This window comes from Zonotrichia albicollis, chromosome 21 (genome assembly GCF_047830755.1).
Source record: "Zonotrichia albicollis isolate bZonAlb1 chromosome 21, bZonAlb1.hap1, whole genome shotgun sequence".
NCBI classification, from domain to species: Eukaryota; Metazoa; Chordata; class Aves; order Passeriformes; family Passerellidae; genus Zonotrichia; species Zonotrichia albicollis.
Genome location: NC_133839.1, coordinates 4,443,900 through 4,466,798, shown reverse-complemented (window position 1 = coordinate 4,466,798; position 22,899 = coordinate 4,443,900). Strand labels below are relative to the sequence as shown.

At 44.1% G+C, this 22,899-nt stretch overlaps 1 protein-coding gene across 1 annotated transcript in view; it reads right to left on the bottom strand.

The window, feature by feature from the left end:
- The window catches only part of PAPPA (pappalysin 1), a 180,560-nt gene that overhangs the window by 97,647 nt on the left and 60,014 nt on the right, over positions 1 to 22,899 (bottom strand). The window contains exons 5-7 of the mRNA XM_005493856.4: positions 21,897 to 22,089; positions 15,795 to 15,916; positions 9,838 to 10,345 (exon numbers count right to left, since the gene is read on the bottom strand). Coding sequence (XP_005493913.2) covers positions 9,838 to 10,345; positions 15,795 to 15,916; positions 21,897 to 22,089 — 823 coding nt within the window. The remainder of the gene's footprint in view (positions 1 to 9,837; positions 10,346 to 15,794; positions 15,917 to 21,896; positions 22,090 to 22,899) is intronic.

The following is a 22,899-nucleotide window of genomic DNA, read 5'->3' as shown; positions in this document are numbered from 1 at the left end:
TCACATCCACCATCCCACCTCACCAGGACCTATTTTGGGGGTTCCAGGCAGGAGGGCTGTGGAGGAGGGAGGGATTACAGACAGGGATGTGCTTTCACACCAAGAGCAGAGCAGAGCACAGAAATGGGTGAGGAGATGAGGCAACTCTTCCAGAGGAACATTTTGTCATTTCCCTCCTCAGGGGTTCTGTGTTTTGCTGTAAACCACTGCAGATTATGAGAAATCCTACTGGCTGGTCTCCAGTGGGATCTCTAATGGTTTAATAACTGAACATTACTGAACATACTTCCACTAGCCTCTTCCTAAAATCCCATCATGAGCTAATTTCCTCTATTGTCATTACATCTGCAACTGGTCTTACAGTTTAAAAAAATGCTGTACCACTGTGAATAAATGATCTGGTTTACTGCACTGGGCTTTCAGGGACTGATAATTTGGGGTATCAAATTCCAGGCACTGTCTCTGAGGGACAATTTGAAAAGAAGAAGGAGATTTCTTTCCACCTTGCTCTTCCTATCACAAAAGCACCAGGAAATTTCTGGAATTGGATTATCAGCACAGATATGGCCAATGTTACCATTCATTTAAGGAGATGCTGACCAGAAAGACTGAGAGAAGTTTGGGTAAAACAATCACAAGATGGGTGTCCACCATACACAGATAGATCTAAAGTCATGGAATTCCAGAATTTGGGTTGGAAGGGACCTTAAAACTCATCTTATTTAAACCCTTCCACTAGACCAGATTGCCCAGGGTCCTGTCCAACATAGCCTGGACACACTTTTGTCTTGTGTGCCACCAGGTCCCACAATATATAAAGGACAGCACAGATATTTCAATCTGACTGCAGCATTCTTTTCAAACTCTTGCCTGCTTGAATGTAGATTCAAATTTAACAGAGACTTGGAATGCATTTCCTACGAAAATATATTAAAATAAAATGCCCAGGAAATGATCAGGCCAATAGTTCAGCAAAAGTAGCTGAGAAAAGCTATATTGACTGGCTGATAAAAAGGTAGGTAACACATTTCTGCTACTTCTGCGGTATTTGAGGCTCACTCCAAGTTTTACAAGAGAGTTATTTTTAAATTGTTGCATAACACATGTCTGTCCAATATTTATTTCCTCAATCAAGCAAAGAAAATGCATTTGTTATTCCTGGGAGATTTCTGGTGCTTCTTATCTTATTTAGAGCCCAAAATAAAGATGCACACAAGAAGCCAAACATCAGAGAGAAGTTATTATCCATGAGATAATGCACAGCCTAATTTACCACATATCTGAGACTGTTTCACCTGCAATAAATTATTTTACCCAGCAGGAAAAGTCCTGTTTGACCTTCTATTTTATTTTTTTTTCTCCTGCAGCTGAAAACTCTGCTACTACTTCTAGGTCATGAGTTCAAATTCCACCCTGGCTGGGAGTGATTAAATATATCAATTTCTAATAGTATCTATTTGGATAATAATGGCACAGCTGTAAATGTTCACTTTTTTAGGGACACTTGCACATGGCTAAGTTGTGGTCTACAGATTGATCTCTCTACAGCCTATGTGTATTGCCCAAGAGGTACTTTGGAGATTTGGAATTCAATGGTACTTGAATCTTTGGTACTTTGGAATTCAGTGTAGCAGCAGTCCTTGGGGAGTCCCTGGCTGGAGCAGAGCTGGTGCCAAAGCCAAGTGTCACTCCCCAGATGGGGCAGTCCCTCTTTCCTGAAATAATTTATTTAGGAGTGGTGGCTGTGGGGCATTTAGAGCAATCCCATCCTTCAAAAATAGACCCAGCCTGAAAAATTCCTCTGGGGTGCCTTGTCTTGGGATCACAAAACCATAAAGATATCAACCTACCCTTACTACCTTTATTCTTGCATCATGTGCAGCCGAGCCAGAACAGGAGCCCCGGGTTCTGTCAAGTGCCAGCTTTAGTTCCAGCGTTACATAAGAAACCGCAACAGCGAGGAACCACAAATCTATCACTACAGCTGGCACCAAACGGCCTCCCTGCACAGGCTCAGCGGAAAAGCTGCCTCCTGAATGGGCAAAGAGTGTCAAATTGTTCTTTCTCCTCTCCAGGGCAGGGTTAAGGCAATTTGGCAGAGGGTGGTAAGGGAAAAAATTGCTCTATCTGCTCTGTGTGTGAGGTCAGGAAGCAGGTTTGCTTCTGTTGCAAAGATAACCTGGCACCTTTAATGAAGAAAGCAAGGGAAGAAGGAAAGCCATCAGAATGTGGCTTCCAGCTGTCAAATCACATCAGCCAAGTGGAGATGCATCCCCCTGAGAGCAGCAGCACCACTGGCCCCCAACACTTCATTGGGAGCTCTTTGGATGGAGACACTCTGTGAATTTCCTCTGCGAAACACCCAGCTATAAATAATAACAACCACCACCTCAAGATTTAACAGCACGACACCCAAAGGAGAGAAGCAGGAACAGGAGATGGAATAGAGGCAGTTTTCATCTTTTTCCTCTTCCTGGCTCAGTGCAGAGCAGGGCTGCGTGCTCCTGCCTGGCACAGGGAGCAGCATCACTCACCCCTGTGCCTCCTGTCCAGACCCGTGCAAGCCACAGGTGAGGAAACTTCTGGGAAAGGAAAGAATTTCCCCAGGGGGTGTTGGCAGTGCGTGGAGGAGTCTCCTTCCCACAGCACATCACCTCTGTTAGGGGCAGATGAACCCATGAGCAGTTTCCTGGTGCTGGGAGGGAAGGTGTGGGACAGGCAATTGTCCCGTATTGTTCTGTTCTTGCATTGTGGGGAATTTCCAGGTTCATTAAGCAACAACAGCGATCTGTACTGGCTGCTGATGACACAGCCAGGGCCAGGCATGGCCTCAGAGCAGCACAGGGACAATGCCAGCCCCTTGCTCATCACCAAAAATGCTACACTGTCCTACACCAGCTGCATATCAAACATCACAGCTTTGCCAAAACTGACCACAGGCAGCTCCAGAACCTTCACTGATAAGGTTCTCGTGCAGTGACAGCATGGTTCACTATTCCTGCTGGGAAAGTTGGATCTGCAAGGGAAAAATGAAACATTCACTCCTTAACAAAAAGACTCTGGATGAAGAACTAGGCAAGTTCTTGAACCTGAAACTGGAAATTGCATGGGTAAGAGAAACCTGGTGGGACAGAAAGGTGTTTGCTTCTTGGGAAAGCTCAAAATAGCCTTTTCCATGGAAAGCTGGTGTGGAAATCTAATGATAGGGAAGCTTTTAGAAATGAGCAAGAAAGTGTGAATAAGAGTAAATCTGTTCCTGCTGAAGCTTGGTAAAAGTGTTTCTACTGGAGAGGAGCTGTAAAATGTCATATGGATATAGCCAGGGACCTCTAACCTATTACTAAAGAAAAAATAATATGGAGATATGGAGAAGTGTGCAATTATGGCAAAGAAACCTCCTAGTTGGAGACTAGTGAAAAATGCTTTCAATAACAGCATTTCCCTGGTAATGTGCAATGTGAGAGTGGGCATTAAATAGTCAGTAACTCAACAACAGACACAGTGTTTTGCATTTGCATCTAGTAGCAGCAATAGGTTGGATAGAAAAATAAATTTGAATGAAAATGGAATTTTTTCATTCAGTTTATCACTTTGAGGCTGACTAACAAACATTTCCTGAAGAAAAAAAAAATCAGAAACCCAAAAGTTCAAATATCTAGAGACATACAGAATTAGTAAATAGGCTCAGTCAATGCAGAGAAAGATGGAGTTGTAATGCAGAAATGAATAATTTACAGGTTTGGATGTCTTGAAATGGTCCGTATGTTGGTATAAGACAATATTACACTTGTTAGGACCAGGAAAGTCAGAATAAACTGGAAACTTTTTATTGCAAGTGAGAGGTGAAGAGAACAGTTAATTGGAAATCCAGGCTGGATTGAGCTCTGAGCAACCTGGTCTAGCGAAAGGTGTCCCTGCCCATGGCAGGGGTTGGAATGAGATGATCTTCAAGGTCCCTTTCAATACAAACCATTCCATGTTTCTATCATTCTATGATTTATTCAATTGCAAGGCAACTATGAACCATCAGGGGGATGAAGAAGCACAGGAGGTCCTTGCACACATCAAGGCAAGGTTTTTCCAGGGTAGCTGGGTAAGTGTTCCTGCACAAGGACAGCTGGAATGCCATCTACAGTTCTAAAGCCAGCTGAGAATCCAGATGTGTCGCACACCAGCATCACACGGACAACCTTGCAGATAAATCTGGCATTCAAAGTTACTATTTTCTTAATATTTCAGTCCTATCTTAGTTACTCCCCAGTATTTCCTGGCATATTGAGGGAGGTTTGGCATAGTAACTGTGGAGGAGGGATGAGCAGAAGATGGGTGATAATATGAGCTTCAGCTTTTGGTGTTGGGAGAAAAAGCACCCAGTGATCTGTATCTTGTTTGGGTGGAAATATGGTGTTAATTATCTTCATGACAGATAGATTTGGCAATTCATTTTAGCTGCTTTAGATCATACATTCCTCTGGCTGGTAGACCTTCAGAAAAAAAAGAGAAATAGATCTTTGAGGTGAAGGAAGGAATGCCATAATAAGGACAGATGTCGCTGTGAAGTTTTAGTGTTACATTCTGCAGGGACTTGGGTTTAGATATCATCAGTGTGATAGTCATAATTCCCCAGTCCATTCAGCAGGGCAAGGGTCAGGTAAATGCACTCTTCTTCTTGAGTTCAGGGCCTAAAAGGCACCAATAAGTGGCTGTAAGGAAATTACAGGAGTAAGAGAAACCTGGTGGGACAGAAAGGTGTTTGCTTCTTAGGAAAGCTCAAAATAGCTTTGTCCATGGAAAAAGAAAATCCTTTGTCTTGCTCATTTTGAAGAGCTACTGATGATTCTCAAGCTTCTCTGCTTGTTCATATTTGCAGGAGCCTTCAGACTAAAAAGTCACTTTCCATTTGTCTCAATTTTTCCATTTCATTGACCATATGCCCCTTCCAACTGGGGACCAGTAACAAATGGTAAATGCATCAATAAGGCAAAATTTGAAACAAATTATTGTGTTGGATGAAGTAGAGGGCTAAAGCACATGAACTGCTGAGGACCCATGAGCAATGGAACACTAAGGACCCACAAACAGTGCCACAGGAGCCCTCCAGCCACCTGCCATCCTGAGGGTGGCAATTTCTCTGTCATTCTGCAAACATTCCAGGAAGCCAGAGTGAGATCTTAGTCCACCACCTTGAGGTGTTAAAACAGAGTTAAAACCCAAGAAATGACATGGATTTTACAAGTTCAGCACTGAATGGAAGTCCTGATCCTAACAGCATATTTTAAATTATTGTACTTACTTGAACAAGAACTGCTGTTTACACAGATGATGAGCAGTCCCCTCCAACTATTATCAAGCAACAGAAAAGGTTTAGCCATAGAATGTCAGTGCAAAATAGCGAAAATTGAGAAGAAAGTGGAGAAGAAAAACCTATTCCCTGTACAAGAAAATGCAAGCTTCTCTCTCAGTGATTCTTTTTTGAAGTCTGAATGCAGGATCTCAATGTGTCAGCTCGGTACCAAAGCTCTGGAAGGAATGGCTCAGAATAACATATCACAGGACTGCAAACTTGCCTCTCAGAGAAGCTCAATTCTGCAAACCCAAACCTTGTACCAGGGCTTCGTGCTGAGATCCTTTCTCAGGTTATTTCAGTCAATGCCTTTGTCTTGAAAAAACCCTACTGGTTAACACCACAAAGATAATCTGATCCAGTGCTGTCCACCACACTTTGAGGCTTCTTACAAAGTTTGTGGAAGAAAACTTGGGAAAATTTCCAACTCTTTGAAAGTTTTTCAGTTAATCTGACAACTTTCCAAAACCAATCTCAGTGTGTCTTGGCTTGGTCTGCCAGAGGAGAGCACACAGGTCCGGTAAGAGCACTCTGCTCCTCACTGTTCATAAACTGGATATTGGGAGTGCCATGGGGAACAGGGGCTGGGACTGACACCATCCAGAGAGCTCTGGGCACTGCCTGCTCACTGAGCTCTTCAAAAAATTAAAAATCAAAAAAGGTCAAAAAAAAAAAAAAATCACTGAGCTCTTCAAAAACTCTCCAACACAACAATGTGAGTGTAATGGCGAAAAGCCACTACCTCAATTGCCATTGTGACCATGTCACTCAGTATTTCCAGAGAACAGCCTCTGAGCATGTGCACAACCCACACATTGCATTAAATTGTGAGCTGAGACTTTGAGACTTGCAGATGAGGCTCCTTCCTTATCAGTTGCTGTGGTGTGAAGACTCAGCACTTCTCTGCTGCACCTGGCCTGACCTCTTTTCCCCCCCCCCCCCACTGATTTATTTAGGTTTCTTCTCTTCTCCTAGGCTCTGAGTCTCATTTTGTATCCCAGATACCAGCAATCCTGGCTGATCACACACTGTGGAATTGAGTGTATCTTGCCTGGTTTCTGTAAGGTCCAAGGATAAGGTCCTGGATAAGGCCCTGTCCCTCAGAAATTAATGTTTAAGCCTCAACTTGAGCCAAGAATTGAGATTAAAATTCTGCTTGAGAACAGAAGGTCTGGCATTATTTTGCATTTCTTAATAAAATGTTTCCAGTGTTGTAGTTATTTACTCTCCTCTGTGGAGCACCCACTGCTGACTAGGCAAGGGCTATCTATTAAAGGCTGTCTCTCCTCTCAGCTTAAAAGGAAGTTTCCTCTCTTTGACAGGAAGAAGGTAAAAGAAATTAATTTTTCTTTCAGCATCGCCACACCTGGGGAAAGGATCTTGCTTACAGATAACAGTGCAAGAAAATATTTTCCTTGGGAGAAAAAGGGAAAGTAAAGATCAAGGTCAGAGGAGGCAAGTGTAAAGATATGCGACTGCCTTCAAAATAGCCTTCCACAGAACATGTGGGGGTGTTGTTTTATTTAATATGGAAAACATGCAAGGGCACCAAGGAGGGGCAGGCAACTGGCTTGGGGCTCACAGGGAGATAAAGGGGCTGCAAAGTCTGGCTGCACAAATACGCTGAATTCCAGTGGTGCAGAATGAGGTAAACAGGCAGATGTGAACAGGGGAGGGAGACAGCATTCACCTCTACACACATTCATAAATAAGAGCATGGCCCAGTGCCTCTGTCCCTGAATTCCCTTGTCCTTTCCTTCCTGCTTAGGGAGTGCAGAGACTCTGTTGAGTCTTTGCACAGGGTTCCAATGGAAACTCATATTGCCTTTGCCTCTACCAGAAAAACCACAACCCCACGCAGAGTTTCAGGGAGTTTGTCATGTCTCAAGGTATGGTCCAGCAGCAGCCCCTGGATCTCCCCATCACCAGGGGATACAGATCAGTGCTGAGCCTGGATGATATGATAAAAATTTCATCTCACTTCTCAAATGTTCAAACACATGCAGAAGTCATGAATCACAGAATGGTTTAAAGATCATCTTGCTGCAAACCCTCTGCCATGGGCAGGGACACCTCCCACTGTCCCAGGTGCTCCCAACCCTGTCCAGCCTGGCCTTGGGCACTGCCAGGGATCCAGGGGCAGCCACAGCTGCTCTGGGCACCCTCATTCAGCCAAAACAGTCTCAAAGCCATCTATGAGTGCTTAAGAATCTGCATATCTCCTCACCCAGTGACTAAAACCTCACTTCCCAGAGCTCACTGGTGGGATTTTCCCTCTGGTCCCCAGTAAGACACAGAGGAAGTGAGCCCAGCCAGCCTGGAGGGTTTGGAAGGGATTTGGTTCTCAGGTTGGCTGTGCCAGCTTCCAGGAGCAGCCATTTCTGTCCACTGATCACAGATGGAGCCCAGAAAGACTAAATTAAATGTTCTGTCTCATTTTTAGCTGGCTGTGTCACTACCTGAGACATACAGACAGGGACAGTGCTGTTACCCAATGCGATTTAATCAATGGCCCTCAGGAAAACTGTCATTAATTCCTGGCTACTGATTTAATTCTTAGACCATTCCTCCACTTGAGCTAACTCTAAGCTAGAAATGACCCGCAAAATCAGAATAAAAGACAAAGAAATAGAATTCAGAATGCAAGTTATGTTTTGGGTTTCTCTTTTTTCTTTCACATTGTGTTAAGAAGTCAAAACTGGACCTGTTTCTGTGGGAACTTGTGCTAAGGTATGCAAATATTTCAAACCAAACCAGTCCCATTTTCCAATGAGAGTGGGCTAGGTTTCAGGCAAAGATGCTTTCACAGCAAAATCTTGGGAAAATTCACCACTTTCCACATTTCCAATATGCCAATATCCATCTCATGCTAAGTGCCAGCAATTGTTTGAACAAGGCTACAACCCAAGAAAGCACTTAAGCACATGCTTAACTTTCAGCACATGAGTAATCTTAGGGATGTCCTGGGTTTTGTTTTTAGATTCACTATTGTTAGTTACCTTAAATTTTTAAACCTGTAGGGACAATTTGCATCTTCTGAGATGCATAATTGGGCTATGAAAAGGGATGGTAGCTTGTGATTACTGAATTGTTAATTAATCATTTTTATTCTATTTAAATATGCTTTAGAAGACCATAATGATGTATGCTTCCTTGATATTAGCTGTACTAATTAGATCATCTTTTCTAAATTAGAGTGCAGTTTTCTTAGCAGGTTTCCTTTTATCTGGTGTTCATTTTTCAAAAGAGCTTCATGTTGCTCCCACAGATGAGTGAATCATTTCCAGGGAATCATGTTATGCAAAAGATGTTTTTCTTTCTGGCAAATGCTTATGGGTAGATCACGGATCTCCTTGAAATTAGTAAATATTTTGAACTTTCCTTAACAGTAATGCATCCTTTTACTAGATGACTGTAACTGTATCTGGGATGACACACAGCTTCTACAACAAACTGGTGCATTTGCCATGTTTTCCATTTCAGAACAATCTCACACCAACACAACTATGTTTAGTGACCCATGAAAGCAGAAAATTGAGTGGGTGAAACACATTTATACACATGAACATGCACATGTATTTCTTTGCACACTTTCTTGAGCAGTTAATTGGTGCTCCAGCACTGAAAGCCTTGCTCTCTCCTTCTCCACCAAAACATTACTTTCAAAAGATTGCCAAGGAAATCATGACCATGTTATTCCAGAGGTCCTCATCTAGGTTAGCTTAAACATTTAATTTGTGATATCTAGTTAAAGAAAATCTGAATGACACATCTCTGTACAGCCAGCCCAGAAATTTCTCAAAGACTATCCATGAAATCTTAGGATATCTCATTTGGGTTTAATGCTTCTGGTTTCAGAGACAAACTATGAGGACAAATCCTATCTTGGTAATTCTTGGCACATCTGTCTAGTTCAACACCTTAACCATGACTTGTAGTGCTGGACATTAGAAGGATCCCAAAATCACAGAATCACAGAATAATGAGGTTGGAAGAGACTTCTAAGATCATCCAGTCCAACCTGTGCCCTAAGACCTCAACTAGACTATAGCACCAAGTGCCATGTCCAGTCTTTTTTTAAACACATCCAGTGATGATTATTCTACCACATCCATGGGAAGAGCATTCCAGTACTTTATTATTCTTTTGGTGAAAAATTTCTTCCTAATATCCAACCTACACCTTCACTGCCGTAGCTGAGGCTGTGTCCTCTGGTTCTGTCAGTGCTGCCTGGTGGAAGAGACCGACCCCACTTGAGCACGGGCTCCCTTCAGGAATTGCAGAGAGCAATAAGGTCACCTCTGAGCCTCCTCTTTTCCAGGCTAAATATCCCCAGCTCCCTCAAACATTCCTCACAGGGCTTGTGTTCCAAGCCCCTCACCAGCCTTGTTGCTTCCTCAGGACACACTCAAGCATCTCAACATCCTTCCTAAAGATGAGAAGAACAGGGCATTGCTTTGATCTATCCAGCTCTCTGGAAAGCAGCTACTTACGTGTCAACAAATCTCCTGCTGAGGTTTGAGATGACCACTGGAGATCCAGACTGGAAAGGGGGGTCCCGGACCACTTTGTACTGGATGGGTTTGCAGCCTGAGCACAGGGTGCTGTGGGGCACAGAGCTCAGCATGGCAGCGTCGATCTCCAGGTGCTCATCCAAGGTGTAGATCTGGATCCCATACACCTCCTCTCCCACCTGCCCCACATCCAGCTTTATGGTCAGGGGGATGTCACAGAAGACGTTCTGCGGCCCCAGCGAAATGTTCTTCCCGCTGATGGTGAGCAGCTTGATGTCATTCACTGCTCCACTGGAGTCCCAGTCTGGGGAGACGAAGGTCACCCAGACTGTGAGGGACTCTGGAGTCAGGGGGTAGCGGAATTCCAGCTGCAGGTAGCAGCCCTGGGGCTCGGGGCAGGCTGGGGGCACCGTGTGTTGGTTGACAGCAGAATTGGGACTCCACGTCCTGACGCTGGATTTACAGGGCTGCTCAACGTCAGGGTGCCCTGGAAAGGAAGAAGGGATCAAAGAGAGGGCACAGAAGAAGTAGAGGTTAGAGAACATGAGTTTTCATTGGCATCAGTTTAAAGGCAGGCTGGTGGCAGGAGAGCATATCTGTCCAGGAAACCAATTATTTACTTCACCAGGACAGGCAGGGCCAGCACGGGCAGGAGGAACAGAACACCAGTGTCTCCTGGCCAGGTGGGAGACACAAACCCAGTTTAAGTGCCCAGCTGGACTGGACACCACACAACACACTCTGTGCCAGCGCAGCTGGGCCTGCATTTCCTATTTCTAGTGTTTTACCCTGTGCCAAACAATGCTATTTTCTACCTCTTCCACTCAGTAATTTACCTGATAAACAGAGTCAGTTTGCCTCCAGTTCACCTCCTACTTATTCCCTTGCCTCTCATTCAAAAATACAATATTTTTGCCTTTAACAAAGACAAGAAAAGAGCCTTTGTTTGTTCCAAGGAGCAGTTGTGCTGTTCAGGGGCAACTCCTGTGGCATTTACAGGTTGATCTAGCATGTTGTGCAAGGCCCCTTTTTTGGAGGCACATGGAGCACAGGTCTGAGCTGTCTCTTTGCTCTCATTGTAATGGAACAACAGGCACTTGTGCTTTTACTCTTCTCACCATTGGCTGTGTTCAACTACATGGGAGGTAGTACTAAAAAATAATGAAAGCCACAATGCTTGCTGGGTTCCCAAATACTATGGTAACATTACAACTTGGCGTGGAGTCATGGACGGCAAGATCCAGAGGGGTCAGACGGGTGGAACAGTTGGTAACAGAATCCAGTGAGAGCTATAAATTCCCTTTTCCTTCCCAAATAATCACACAAAAAGGGAGGCGAGCATGACAGGGAGAAGGCAAAGTACAGAAAAGAAGATAAAGAAAGGTAATGAGAGGAGAGAAATGCAGAAGGCAGAGGGGAAAAAAAGGACAGCACAGTTGTTTGCAACTGAGGAAAAAAGCAAGATAAACTACTGGGCATACATGGACAAACAGGACATCACTACTAATTTAAAGAGAAAAGGGCAACGTGTGAAGGTTATTCTGATTGTCTGTGATTCAATGAAGTGTTAGAAATGTGTCTCTTTTGTCAAGGATAAACAGCTCAGGGAATTCTCCTGTTCATACCAAATGAGCCCAGATGCAGAATAGATTTCCTGGCAGCCTTCCTGTGATTCAACGTTATTGTCCTGCAGATGCCCAACTTTTCATGCCTCCCCCTCACCTCCCATATCCCAGAGCCCCTCTCTCCTCCTCTCACGGCACAGAGCAGCAGGAATGCCACCAAGACCAGCATCTGGAGGGACCACAGCAGTGATACATTTTGAAGAGAGCCAGAGGTCCATTTAACACGCTCGAGTTTCCCCCCTGGCAAGTGTGTGAGTGGATAATCACTGTGAGCAGCAATACCCCATTCAGCTCACGGTATCTCACCCTCATTGCCAGCTGGGTGTGCTTGGCTGAGCCCTCTGACGACTTTCTCAGACCCACAGCAAACTCCTGACTGCAGCCCTAAGGTCTTTTTTCAACTCCAGCATCTCAGAGGGCTTTGGAAAGATGTGTGAATTTCACCACTGCCCTCCTGCAGAAAGGAAAATGGAGCTAATGGCCCACAGCCCAGTGCGTCCCCACCTGGGATCCTGCAAATTCAACTCTGTCAGTTCAAGGCTCAGTAAGACCTAAATTCCAAACAAACCTGCACATTTTAGTAGGTCAGTGTGTGATCCCTGGAGATGCATGAATTGGACTCAGCCTCCAGGGAGCTCAGCACACAGAGCATTACCCCAAAACAGGTGGCAGATTGTAGTCATTCATAAACTAAAAACCTCAATGAAGTTGAAATAAAGAGACTCTTTTAAATATTATCCAACACCCAGACCTGAGTAAGAAAGATTCATTTAATTATGGAAGAGGACAAAAACCTTATTTCATATAACTGTATTTCTAGAGATAGGTAAATACTCTGAAAATTACAAATATTTGTATGTAGAAAGAAAGGGTGTAGAAGTTATTCTTCCCTCTGCACTCAGATTCTGAAAATCCTTTGCCTTATGAGACAGATCAGACACGAAACAGCATCTCATGCAACATCACGTCTTGCCTAACACAAAACAGGAATGTGAGGTTTGTGAGGCAGAGCCAAACCCCATGTCCTGGTTGGAGAGCAGGGATGGCAGGTTAGGAGGGTTCCTTTCCCTGAACTTCTGTCCTACAGCCTGGTGTGTCAATCCTTCATTGTGCAGTCAAGTGCAGTCCCTGGGATGAATCCCCATCACAAGGACAGAGCCTTGGAGGCCAGCTGGCATCAGGAGTCTCTCAGGATATCATCCCTGCTAAAACTGCAATTCACCTGCCATATTTCTTAGGTGGTCAAGATAAAGGAACCACCCAATGGGACTCCAATGTCCAGCTGGGACAATTATGATACAGAAGGAATTGCTCTTGAGGGAAATATTAGACCCAGGAAAAGACTGAGCTCTAGAGCAGTGCAAGGCAGCAACATTTTTATAATAATCTCACACTTCTCTCAGTCAGCAGTGAGCCAGGCAGGAGGAACTGACTGATATATGCATATATTGCACAGCAAGCAAAGGTACCCACTGGGCTTGAGCCAAAATCACCTTTCTTACATAAAACCCCCCTTTGACAGAGTTATGGAGGTGCTGTAAGGTTTGTTGACCTAGCTGGTGCTGCTGGTGAGAATCCAGGTAGGTTAAAACTTTCTGGCTCTACGGTGAAGATATAGAGTAAATCAGAGCTGCCTGATCTCATGAGCCTTCCAACAACGCCTGCGAAGGAACAAGCAGCCCCTCGTGCAGGGGCTGCAACGGGCTGAGAAAGAACCATGAGATGCTTCAGCCTCAGTGTTGGATCCCACCATGCTCAGGAATGAGAAGGGAATTAGGAAGGACACTGCCCACAGCAGGGTTTTGCAATGGGCACAGCTCCCACATAGCCCAGACCACTGCTGGTGCAGCTGCCTGGGGTAGGAGACCTCAGGAAAATGAGATCAAACCCAAGCAGAGCTGCTCCAGAGACACGTGGGGAGTGTGTGGTTTTCTGCTCAGAAGCTGGATGAGTCCTACAGAACATTTTCCATGAGTGTCATCTCAGATTTTAAAACAAGTTCATTTTGGCCATGCTTGTGCCTCCTTTGTCTTTGTTTTCCATGGACATTCAAGCAGTGGAGATTTACACCCAAGAACCCCTGCAGAAAGTGAATTTAAAGCTTGATGGCTTGAGTACTCACAGATAGACAATTAAAGAAGCCAGACAATGATCTAACTGCTATTTGTAACTCAGACCAAGTGCAAATAGGCAGAGGAGTGGGGTAGTGGAGACAGAAAATCATGGAGACAGAAAATCATGGAGCAACAAACATCACACACTGGGTATATTTTCTACCCTAAAGTGGCAACAACTCATTAATCTTGAGGACATGATTACCAAACTTCTGTTCCATAGAAGTGGCACAGGAGCAACTAAATGAGACAGATAAGGATCAGACTGCACCCTTCATAGTTAAGAACATGCAGGCACACACAGCAAGAAGAGGAAATTAAATGCAAAATGCTGCTGAGTAATAAATCTTAGAGTAGCTTAGTTTCTCTAGGAATGATGCCTCTGGCAAGACGTGTGAGATCTAGAATAAAATCAAAACTTGGTGGAGAAATTTTGATGGAACTGCATATTTCAATGGAATACACAGTCCTTTCAAAATAAAAATACTTTGCAAAATTGGGTTTATTTGGCCAAAATTGTATCCTGGAAGAGAAAATGGCAAGAAATTTTTAACACTATGGGAACATTGTGTTTTGTGTTTTGACATTTTTGTGAGAAACCTTTTCACTTTTGCACCTTGAAACACTTTCCATTTTGATATTCAAAGTCGCTTTTGCCCTAGATTCTATACTAAAAAAGTATATTTTCAAATGTCATCATTTAACCGAAGTTCATACGAGCTAAACAAAACATTTTGGCCGGCCTCAAACACATTTTGTTTTTAATTTTCCTTCATGTCGAATTTCAAAAGTTTCGAGTTTTGTTTCAAATGAAAACAGGTTTCAAAGTCTTGTAATCCTTGGCTAAGTGGAAATTCCACCTTCTACCCTGAGCTGCTACTCCAAGTGATCCAAACTTTGCTAATGTTGTTTATTGGGTGATCCAATCACCCTCATCCTCAGAGTGCTGCTTCTGGGGATGGAGCTTTCCCCCACAGGCCAGGTGTGCTCTGAGCTGTGCCCAGCAGCCTTTGATGTCCTAAAAACATGGAATGGTTTGCTTTGGAAGGGACCTTAAAGCTCCACTCCTACTATGGGCAGGGACACCTTCCACTATCCCAGGGTGCTCCAAGCCCCATCCAACCTGGCCTTGGACACTTTCAGGAATGGGGAAGCCACAGCTGCTCTGGGCAATCTGTTATAAATTTAGGGGGTGAGTTGGAGTGAAACACACATGGGACACAGGTGTGGGGGGCAGAGGACACTGACCACTGTCCCATCAAGCAGCAGGGGCACAGCTCATTGCATGTGCTGACCTTAGGACAAGGGAGAGCTCCTGTGCACTAGCCCAGATAATATTCCTTGCAGAATAACTCCCATGTGCTTTAGCTGCAGGACAAATAAACCCTTAACATAAGGAGGTATTTGTATAATTAGTTTGCAAAATCCAGGATTGTCCTTGGGGCTCAGTGACTCACCTGTGTGCTCACGGTGAAGTGTGGCTGCTCCGGAAGGAAAAGCTGGTGAGGGACAGGCTGAAATAATGCTCTGCTCTTTCCAAACTGTGATTTGGGATGACTGACCTTTGCTTGGTACAATCTTAAATATGCTCCACCACACATACCCAGGGACATAGCGGAAGGGACGTGTGGAGGAGTTAATGATGGAGATCTAATGGCGCTGCACAAGCAGCCCTGCAGACCATTCTCCCTCCAACTGGCTCCAAGAGAATGACTTGCAAAACAGCCTGAACAAGAGGGCTTGACGTGGTCACCTGCATTCCTGCTGCAGGGCACTGGCCCAAAGGGCATCCTCCTTCCAGCCCACTGCTATTCACCACAAGTGAAGGCAGCACAAATCAGGCCCGAATAAAAAATGACTCCTCACTTTTGGAGCTGGAGTAGAGGGAGAAAACAGCTCCCCTGAGGAATTCGTCTGGCAGATGTGAATGGTCAGCATTTCTTGGCACTCTGCTGCTTTGTGAAATTCATGTTCAGCTCCCGGAATTCACTTAATTCATAGGCAGGGGCAGGGCTCAGGGGCCAAAACACAGGTATTGGAGCCAGTGGCATTCCTTCAGGGCACAGTGCTCCTCTGCCTGTTAGCTCTGTCCAGGTTACACACAGGTATAACCAATCATTCCCAGATTTTCCCCCTGTCTTTGTGGCTCCCCTTTGCTCTGTCCCACCTTGTGTTTGCTCCCACCCCTGTGACTCACCTTCTGCCTCCCGTGGGCTCCAGTGCCCCGAGGGATCGCAGGGCATGGGAGAAGAGGCGCTGAAGGCATATTGCACCAGGACTCTTCCCTCTGCACACAGATCACATGCTGATCCCACTTCTCTAGGAGGCCAGGAAAACAGGAAAACACACCAACTTAGTAACAGCTGAATGAGCTGCTTATTGAACTATATTAAAAGCAATAAGTCTTAGAATTCAGGTCCACTTAACCCCCTTTTCTCAAGGCACTGACAAAAGTGTTTTCTGATGCTGACCTTCTGTAGATTTAAGTCAAGAGCCAGCATAGAAAGCATTTTTGAGCCCTCTATCCAACACAAAATGACAGCAACCTGGGAAATCACATTCACCTATATTTTTTTCCCCTGCCCTTCACTGGACCAAACCATGACAAAAGAAAACACGTGTTGCTTAGGGGTTAGAGCAGAGAAAATTGCCTCAGGAGTTTTCAGATCTATTTCTGCTCTCACCATGGATTTATTTATTGCTTGAACTTGCAGTATCTTTAGGATTGTTCTACCAGCAAGATTGGCTGAGCAGGGATATCCATTTAAACACCAATTCAAAAATCACAAACTGGTTTGGGTTGGAAAGGACTTAAAGCTCATCTCATTGCACCCCTCTGCCATGGCAGGGACACCTCCCACTGTCCCAGGCTGCTCCCAGCCCTGTCCAGCCAGGCCTGGGACACTGCCAGGGATCCAGGGGCAGCCACAGCTGCTCTGGGCACCCTGTGCCAGGGCCTCACAGGGAGTAAGTTCTTCCTAACATTTTATCCAAAACTACTCTCAGTCAGTTTGAATAGTTTTGCTAATACATTCACATGATCAGGGTTTAAGTTGATGTACACTAGAATAACTCTAATATCCTCCATAAGGTTAGGGTTATTTCTATCAGCTGAGGATGCAATTCACACAGTTCAGCCCTATGTTCCTTGAGGTCACAAATCTGGAACTCTGTATGACCCAAAGTACATGGTTATTTACCCCAGTAAGCTGCTTACTATTCAGAATTAATTGTTCTGCGTTAAGGAACACTTTCTGCTGAAATGGAAAGTTAAAAATTAATTATCCTAATGATCAAATGCTCCGGAAAGGACAGAAGTTTTAGGCAAACACTTTGTGTGTAACACAGTGTACTCGCTATGCTCCTCTAGTAAGAACGGCTTGAGTCAATTATTAAATAATTTATATCAACTACTATAATCAGCTATGCAAATTGTAACCATCATAACCACCACTGCATGATTTATTTCAGCACTGATGTGAAGAGAGGACTGTGGTCCTTAGACAGAGGTTATTTGGGATCCTCAGTGGCTGAGCCACCCTGAGAGAGACAGTAGCTGGCTGAATGGTGCAGTTCAGGAAAGGACGCACCTGCTGAAAACACCTGAAAAATACAACGTGGCAATGGGGCACAATAAAGAAGAGGGAGACAAAGGTGGCCCTCTCTTCCTTCCACGGTCTGCAACACTGGTAATGAAAAAATGTGGGCGTGTTTGAGTAACTTCTCTTCGTGTCTCACTTCACCCACCTGCACCACTGGCATGATACTGCCTCCCTATTTCATTTCTCAGCTGCCTATTTAGCAGAGGTTTAGGTGTCTGACTCAGCTTGCCTGAATAATACATGCAAAAACATAATTTTTAAAAAATCAAGAAACCTGAATAAATGGTCCTGAGAAATCAAAATGTAGAATTATTGTTGTGCAGTTGTTCTTCAGACACTTCCACAACCAGTCAGAATAGAAGTCCCTGCAATAATAATCCTTCAGTTTCTCTACAAAGAGACTCCTGCATTAGCACTTGGTCCTGGATGAGGAGAGGGCTCTGGAAGCCAAGTTTCCACAATTAGGACTGCTTTTTACTCAAATTAGCAGCTATACAATTTCATCACAGGCTGCCATGGTGGAAAAAAACTGTAGGCTTATGGACAAACATTTCCTTTTACCAGTGAGGACTTGGAGGTAAGAGAGGAATCACAAGGAGCATCATGTGGGAAAGGCTATGAGCAAACTTTCTCTTTTTACTTTTCCAGTTTGGGAGCCAAACTCAACCCTGATGTAACTCCACTGGCTGAAAGGACTTACACAGGGGATGACTCTTGGGTTAAAGTTTTTGGTCTGCAGACTCTTGCACACAAATCCTATAAAGAGCCATGAATGTCAAACCTAATTATGGAACTGCATTTACAGGCTTATGAAAACCTAAGCCAGGTCCTTATACCTTATGAAGCCATAGACAACAAGAAAAAAAATGAGCATAAATTGGTTCAAAAACCACTATTAATTAGGAATGATAGCCATATCTGTCACCTTATACACGGTGGCACATGACTGCCCAAAGTGCAGGCTAATGGAAAATCTAGATTTCACTGTTTTCTAATATACTAAGTACTGGGGAAATTCCAGCTTATGAAGTTCAGAGCACAGGAGGAATTAATTCCTACAGCATGATATTTCAGTGAAGTGGGTTCAAAATCTAAAGATTACTATTGAAAAACAGACCATTTCCTTCAGGGCCAGCACCAGTTCAGTAGGCAACTCAAAACCACTAAAAAGCTGTAATTCCTTTGGGTAAAGAGTGCCTGTTTACAGACTAAATTTGAGCTGCTGCACTTGAAATTCAGGGTTGGTCCTCTCCCCTCTAGGGCACTCAAACTTTCCAGCAAGGTTTAACAGAGTGATTATCAAGCACAGCCATCTCTGGGACACCACACTGACCAAAATATTTGCTTGCTAAGAATGAGATAGAATCAGATTCATGGAAATTAATGCTGTCACCTCAATGAGCACTTGGAGAAAGATGCATTCAGAGATTTCTGCCCAAATTTGCTGCAGAGCCCCATGACAATAACTGTTCACATCTGCCCACGCATCTCAGACAGGAGGTGCATGAATGGATGTCCAGAGACAGCAGATGAACACATCCAATGGATGCAGTCAGGAAATGAAGAGACTTCTCTTTTTCTGGCTTGTTTTCACTTGTTTCTTTTGCTTTATTGTTATTTTATTATTACATGTTATTGTGTGGGCATTTTTTCATGCTTTTTTGAAAGGGAGGATGGAGAACGGGAAAGATTCCAATCCTGCGGATAGGAGCTACAAGAAGAACTGCTGGTTCTTGATATATTTGATTATTAGGGATGTCTGGGAGCCCAACCAGCTGCTGGAGCTTAGGGTCAAAACATCTTGACAAATTTACATGCAGGTAAGTCACTCTCTAGAGTGAGAGAACAAATATCAATAGAACACTCTGAAGAGGGTCCATCAGGAAGATTTTACTTCTGTGTACAACTCTTGTGTCTAGTTTTGTTAAATTGTGAGAACACAGGAGAGCTACCCTCAAATTTACAGGAACTAGGAGTTAATATTGCTCTCTGCCCCTAAATCCATGTAAGTAACCATGTAATTTGAAGACCTTATGAGAAAATCATCTAATTTACCTGACAGAGTTGCATCTAAGCAGGGAACAGACACACAGTCTTTAATTCTATGCCCCATCTCCCTTCAACCTGTCAGGACCTCCCACAGATGCAGCCAGCCCAGTGCTACGGTTTTAAACAGAAGGCTAAATTTTCCCTCCCTGACTTTCATTAAGCAGAGGTCACTGCCTGTGCACAGCTCTGGAGAATAAAAGAGACATAAAAGGAACTTGAGTTACGCCGAGCACGCCCACAGCAGCATTGTAATTGGGATCAGCAGTGAGCTCTGGGAGTGAAATTCCTCCTGTTCCCTGCTTCCAGCACTCGGAACAGTCCTGGAGCCGGGAAGCTGGACCCAGTTTTTTCTCACCCAGAGTGGAGGTGCGCTGCAGGACCACACCTGATGTGCTCCTGTGGGAGCCCCCTGACGTCAGGTCTTCATTAACAACTGTTTTGCGCTGGAGATCTCCTTCTATTGGGCCACAACACTTGCTAATGTAGCCAGAGCCATTCATCCTTTGAAGGCCCTTTTACACTGTCAAAACAGCAAGGAAGGGGCCTCTGTGCATTAGAAACCAGGCCCAAGGCACTCAGCAGCTGAGTATCAGTCTTCTGTTTTTTACATGAATAGTCCCATTGAAGTGAATGAGTTTATTCATTCAAGTGAGGCAAGTAAAATTTGGGCCAATGGTGTGCACTTTGTGTAAAAATATCTGCAAAGATTTACAGTATTCCCACACACAGATAAGATTATACTTGGCCAATTTTACCTCCTACTTGTCTTGCACAGTGACCCAATTTCACAAATTGATACAGGCATGAGTCTCTGACCGAGCAGTGCTGGACGCGGCGGTTCTGGAAGTTCAGCACGTGGGCTTTTCCAGGATTAGTCACTAGAATAACACTATCATCCTTGTTTTGATTAGCAGATCAAAAATTTGGGCATGTTTTAGACAGGATCATTTATATGTTTCAGTGACATTTTTAAATGGTCACGGCAACATTGCTGTATCTGTTAGCAGTGGGAATCTCATTTTAACAAGGAATTGGACTCAAAGTATTTGAGGCTGTCTCTTTAAATCTCTTCAGTAATACTGAGCACACAGATTTGAAAACCCAAAGGACTTTTTTTTCCTGGAAAATCACTCTTTATTTAACATATGATAACTCTGTTATGAAATTTTAGATTTAACAGGCTATCCACTGTGTGTTATTTAAGAAGCAAGTAACTAGAGGTTATTAAGAACATATTGATTGAGTTATAAGAAATATGTAATAAAGTCATATTTGGTTACATAACAATTAACTCCGCATCAATGTGTTTTTTAGAGGCAGATGGCATTTATTTAACGCACAATAAGCATCTTCTGAAATCTAAATTAAATTGGAGAAACTTAATTTACCTAAAAATGATTATGGGCTGAAAAATTCTGAATTAATTTTCAGAACTATATGAGTCCTTTTTGCAGGTAGGGAATAAAAGGATTTGGTTACAAAGCCATAATTAAAGAAAACACTGTTCAGAGCACAAGACCTCTCTTTATCAATTCCTAACAGGATTTGATTTCCCTCCCCATATTAATCTGCAATAAGGGTGGAAAAATCTCATCTGAGCAGAAAATAACAGCTCTCTGCCTAGTGGGATAAAGCACAAGCTGGCCGCTGAAATGGCCACGGTGTCCTAGCAGTGCTGGAAGGAGTTTCATCCCTGATGGAGGCAGTGGTTTCAAGGTGCTCTCCCAGCACAAAGCAGCAGTGCTGAGGCAGCTTTTTGGGTGCTAATACGCTTGTAAATTTGGCCTCCTGTGCTCTGAACTGCTGCGGTCCTGAAGGACACTCCAAGTTTGCTCTCTATAAAACAACAAAGCAAGAGGTGGAGAAGAAGTGCAAACGGGGATGTGAGTTAATGGTAATGCGAGAAGGTCACTGATTTGGGAAGTTCTCTGCCAGGACTCCCATAGCTCCTGCAGCTCATCCAAGAGCTGCATAAGAGCATTTAGATGAACTACCCAGTTACTCAGGTCATACTGGGGCAGAATTGCTCTGAACGTGGTGTGCAGTGAGGTGCAACTCCTGCCCAGAGCCCTCCATTTTCCATTATTGATATCACATAGCTACATGCCTGCCAGACAGGAATACACACCCCTACACTGACCTACAGGACAATATTCACATCATATCCAGGGGTCTGGGACTTTGACTCTGCCTTGCTCAATTCCCATCTCACATCTACAGCTCAGGGGAGGAGGCAGCATTTATCCCTGTCCCCAGTCCAGCCACCTCCTTGCCCATGAGCTCTGTGTTGTAAAAGCAAGATCCACCTTGTCCTTGCAAAGGGAGGAGGGGGAATGTGCAGGCACAGCTGAAGCCCACAGGTATTCGTGAGCAGCAACAACAGAAGGAATCACAGGGCCAGAATCTTTGATTGAAAATTCCTCCCATAACATATGGAGAAAGATTTGCCCTTTACATGGCAAATCAATGGCCTTCAACTGAGTGCCACAGGCTGAGAAAGGAAGAGCAGACAACAGATCAATAACATCCTCAGTATGAACCAATTTAGGAAGGAGCCTTAAGCCAGGCTGAGCACAGCACACGACCAAGCTGCACTCCTGTTTCTCCCCATTTTTCCAGCACGAAAGTACAGAGAAGAGCATGATCACCTTTCAAAGAAGTGGCCATCGATGGGTGGAAACCACTCGAGGGTGACCGAGGTGGAGGCGCGAGCCACAATCTGGGGGGCAATTGCCACGGGGGCCGGTTTCTTGGTGGGCTGCCAGCTCTGGTAGACCAGGTCCAGGTAGCAGTGCATCCTGGCCACCTGGTTGGGCGTGAAGGAGTCGGTGCAGTCATCGTCTGCAATTCAAACAGAAGCCTCGTCAGCCATGTGGGAGCAAGGGGAAGAATTACAACCTGGTGAATGGCAGCTCCTTGGAAGGGCCGGGCTGGGATCCCACAGCACTCCAGAGTTAATGGTCTGTGAAGGAATTAGCACAGCCATCACTTGTGGAGGCAGGTGAAAGGAAACAATGGTTAAAAAGGAAGGAAATAAATCAATAAACGTTCCCTCCCCCTGACCTGGGATACACCTGAAGCACCCAGAGATCATCTCTAAATGAGGCAGAGACACGGAGGGGGAGAAACAGAAAGCTTCAGTGCAGCACCTTCTGGGCCACCAGTGGAGCTCTGGGTTTAAAATAATTTCACATTTAAAATAATGTCTCTGGAAGGGTAAAGAATTTCACATTTAAGATAATATCTCTGGAAGGGTAAAGGATGGTAGTGTAAGGAAAAAGGACTGACTGGGAGTCATGCAAACTACGGGCAACAGACTGTCAGATCTCTCAGATTAAAACACAACAGAATTTAAAAATGCATAACTTTTTAAGTTCTTAAATTTTCTAATGAGCAAATAAAAATGTTCCGAAATATCAATTTGAAATATAATTTCAAACATTGATAAAAATATACAGTTTTGGTGCAGAAAATAACTTTCATTCTATAAAATTCTCCCCCATTACCACTATGATTCTAACCCCTTTCTGAACTTTTCACAAACATTTCTTGATATTTCTCATTTCTTTTCTCATTCAAAATAGAGGAATAATATGCTGGATGACTTCCCATAAATACCCATTTCTCATTTCATCTTGTTTTCCTCAAACA